Consider the following 3,993-nt stretch of genomic DNA (forward strand, 5'->3'; position numbering starts at 1 on the left):
CCTGGAGTGCTCGGAAACAGGCCACTGTCTCACGTAGCAGTACTAAAGCTGAGTATAAGGCTGTGGCCAATGCGACTGCGGAGATTATCTGGGTACAGTCTTTGCTTCGAGAATTGGGTATATCTCAGTCGCAGTCTCCTTTTCTTTGGTGTGATAACATCGGTGCTACATACATCTCTGCAAATCCGGTATTCCATGCCCGAACGAGACACATCGAAGTTGACTATCACTTTGTGCGTGAACGTGTCTCTCAGAAGCAACTACAGATCAAGTTCATCTCTTCCAAGGATCAACTTGTAGACATCTTCACCAACCATTGCCTCTATCACAGTTTGAGGCTTGTCGGCGCAATGTTACCCTTCTAGATTCTTTAGGAAGTGGCTAAGATTGAGGAAGGGTGTTAGACTATATAGCTTGTGTATTTACACGTGTATATTGTAAAGTTGTATTCCACTCACTATATATATATATATATATATATATATATATATATATATGATAGGCCACCCCTAAAGGGTTGTGCCGGTTCCCCCAAAACCTATTGTCTCACAGCTGTCTACCTCACCTTCCCCTTGGCCATTCCCCGCACACACAACCCGTTACTGCTCCCCGCTTGATGTAGGGTGTCGTGGCTAAGTACCTGCCAATCCCCTGACCATTGCGGCGTGGAGCCGGCGGCCGTCAATCAACGGTACCATGCACGAGACTAGATGCCGCCATGGCCTAGTGTGCACGGTTCGGCTACTCGCCTACTCAACCTAGCAAAGTTGCTAGGCGGGCAGATGCAGGCTCTCCTTCACGGGCTCATCTAGTGGATCAGGTGGCTGTCTGAACGGGAAGGCAACGTGTGGTTTTCCACGGCAAGAAATGGCCGGTGAGCCACGCTCTCGAGTCCCGTGGAAAATTTGACAACGGGCGAAGGCCCGGCAATATGGTCATGAGCACTCACATTCAGAAGCCCCCTCTGTGACCCTCTGTAACCGGATTTGACATACTGTAAACGTTGCTCCATTCTTAATGAATCAATACGCAAAGCTCTTGCGTGTTCCGAAGAAAAAAAATTCAGAGGTAGCACAGGAACTACAAGAGCCATGGTGCCGCATGTTCATACTCCAAAAACATCCGTCATGTTTCATCAAACGCAGGCCTAACTTTTGCCACCGGTTTTCCACGAGTATTCTAATCCGATTCTTCACCGAATTCAAGACCCAAATCACCTGGCGAAACCCCAGCCAAGCCGCCAGCAGGATTAGTTAAGAAAATACAATAGTATAGTAGTAGGATGATAATCGTAGGCTATTATTTTTTTGCATGGAGAGACCAAAACGTGGACGTAATTTGGAACATTATTCAGCAATGAGATCACTGTGTCGATCAGCACTCCAAGGAAGGAACCGAGGAAGGTGCCTAGCTACGTACCCCAAAATTAAGGATCTACCTAGGCACATAGCGTGCTTAACCAGATAATTACAGGTGCTACACTACACGGAGTGACCTCATAGCACATTTTCTATGGTGCAGCCTGCCACTTGTTGAGAGTGATCACTTCATTCCTCCTTGTTACCGGCCTTGCGACATGCATGCACAGAGGAAGCATTATGTGTGAACTGCGGCATGCAGAATATATCTGGTTTTACGTGGCCAAATCTCCGGAGCAACCGCCCTCTTTGACTTACATCGTACGCACGACTTTTTCTAAAGAGTATATCCGACATACACAAACTTTTCAATACTAGTGGCCATAGAGCAAAATGGAAGGAAAATTCGCAGCTTCGGCTGCACCTGTCGCGCGTGCCCTGTCAATCTGTCAAGGACTACGACCACCGAATGGCCGTGCCCTCTATATATACCTCACCAAGGGAAGACACGAACATAGCTTATGAGCTCTGACTTCTGTCCACTAGCTAGCAGAGCGTGTAGAAAATCGATCTGATGGGGAGGTCGCCGTGCTGCTGCCACGACGCCGGCGTGAAGAAAGGGCCGTGGACGGAGGAGGAGGACAAAGCGCTGGTGGAGCATATCCAGAAGCGCGGCGGGAACGTCGGAAGCTGGCGCGGCCTGCCCAAGGCCGCCGGGCTCAACCGCTGCGGCAAGAGCTGCCGCCTCCGGTGGACTAACTACCTCCGCCCTGACATAAAGCGCGGCAACTTCTCCGACGAGGAGGAACGCCTCATCATCACCCTCCACGCCGGCCTCGGCAACAAGTACGTAGTTCACGTCAAGTCTAACTACTCCACATCCACAGTCCACCACACACACACAGCTTAGCCGCCATGCCCCATGCATGGACTGTCAATTTCCTCGTGGACCTTTTGCCATAGTTGTTAGTCTTTGAGTTTGACACTGACATGGATAAATTTCTGTTGGGCATTAGGTGGTCGACAATCGCGACGCACCTGGAGGGCCGGACGGACAACGAGATCAAGAACTACTGGAACACGCACATCCGCAAGAAGCTGTTGCGCATGGGCGTCGACCCCGTCACGCACCAGCAACTGCCACCCGACCAGACCAACCACGACGTCAACGGCGCCGCCGCCGCGCTCCTCTGGGCGGCGGCGGCCGCGAGCCTCGGCGGCCTGGACACCGGCGCCCTCATGCAGGCGCAGCTTCTGCAGCAGCTGCTCCAGGCCATCGGCTCTAACAACAGCACCACCGGCCTCATAGCCAACCTGGCAGCAGCAAACACAGTGCTGAACTCAAGCAGCAGCTTCGTTCCGAACCAGATGAACTACCTGCAGACGGATTATCTCTGCAACAACTCCAATTTGTCAGAGCAGCACGTGGTGCAGCAGCAGCTGACCAATGATACGTCTCCGGGGACAAGCTCCTTTGCAGCAGCTGAACCGGCTGATCAGCTCTGCAACACTGCCGCTTCATATGATGTTGCACCCGCGGGTGACTGGTCGCTGACGCAGGAGTTCGGCGGCTTGCTGGAGCCCATGATGGAGCTGCCCGGGCTGTGCTCTCTCGAGGGTGACTCTTTCTGGAAGGACATATTGGAAGACAGCTACCGTTTATAGATGTCTTGTGTATGACAGTTTTGTACAGAGTTAGATCCATAATAACGGTGTACTACAACATTCATTGATTTGTTTGTGTTCATTGTGGTTCTTCCAAAGATTTTTCAGTGAAGTTGAAGGTTGTCAATTGCTGATTTGATGTGACTCAGCGCTACACTTTCCTTATAAGTTAACATGTTGCCACTCGACACAAACGCGAGGACCATCCAAGTAAAATGAGATTCCAGATAACTGAAACAGTTTCGTCGCAATAACGGTGGCGCTTAGGATATAATTTGGTTACAATCCGGCCTTAGCGATAGTGTTATACTGGCTTACTCACAGCCTATCTAGCTAATACGAACGAACCTAAGATGTACGTATTAAAAAGCTGAGTACATTTCATTTTCAATAAGAAAACTTTTATTTCGAGGAACCAACAAGAGCATTGCATTTTCATAAAACAAGAAAAGGAAATTTTATGTATAGAGCTGCAAACTTTGAGGCAAACTTGCCGAAACCCTACATTTTTTCTTACAAACATATTCACAAGAAAACCATACGGAAAACTGTAGTGATGATAGAATAAATAGACATTCCTCGGTCACCTTGAAAGTAGCAAAACCACCTTTTGTTTCCGGATTAAAATTGGTTCAGGATGGTTTTCGTCTAACGTAGTTTCCTAAAAAAGTTCCACTTGGAACCTTGTGTTTTCTAGCAAATTCAGTGGCAACTTTGAAGCCAGATTTAGACCAAACCATTTTGAATAGAACCACACTTAACAATTGGATAGTTTTCACATGATGGTCACATTCAAAGTAACATGACGCAATCGATTGGACGTGTCGTGAAGGGCACACGGCGAAATAGAAGCCTGTTTTTGTAGGACACATTCAGTGTGGCTGGTTTGAGGGGATAAAGCCAGATCGTCAAACCCTCGCCGTTCTGGTTGGTTCATTGTATCTATAGTATCACTCTTAGATGTTGTTCC

At 48.7% G+C, this 3,993-nt stretch overlaps 1 protein-coding gene across 1 annotated transcript; it reads left to right on the plus strand.

Annotated features, from left to right (window-relative positions):
* The first annotated feature begins 1,892 nt into the window (after nucleotides 1–1,892).
* Nucleotides 1,893–3,135, plus strand: LOC125534011 (transcription factor MYB41-like). The gene is made up of 2 exons (XM_048697318.1): nucleotides 1,893–2,204; nucleotides 2,375–3,135. Exons 1-2 carry the CDS (start codon nucleotides 1,933–1,935, stop codon nucleotides 3,021–3,023), a joined length of 921 nt encoding a protein of 306 aa, XP_048553275.1. The 5' UTR covers nucleotides 1,893–1,932; the 3' UTR covers nucleotides 3,024–3,135.
* Nucleotides 3,136–3,993: the final 858 nt, after the last annotated feature.

This window comes from Triticum urartu, chromosome 2 (assembly GCF_003073215.2).
Source record: "Triticum urartu cultivar G1812 chromosome 2, Tu2.1, whole genome shotgun sequence".
NCBI classification, from domain to species: domain Eukaryota; kingdom Viridiplantae; phylum Streptophyta; class Magnoliopsida; order Poales; family Poaceae; genus Triticum; species Triticum urartu.

Bases quoted from the DNA above. Each gene is read 5' to 3' on its own strand.
- LOC125534011 (XM_048697318.1), top strand. From the start codon at position 1,933: ATGGGGAGGTCGCCGTGCTGCTGCCACGACGCCGGCGTGAAGAAAGGG. The intron at 2,205-2,374 runs GTACGTAGTTCA...GTTGGGCATTAG, and splicing joins CACGCCGGCCTCGGCAACAA to GTGGTCGACAATCGCGACGC.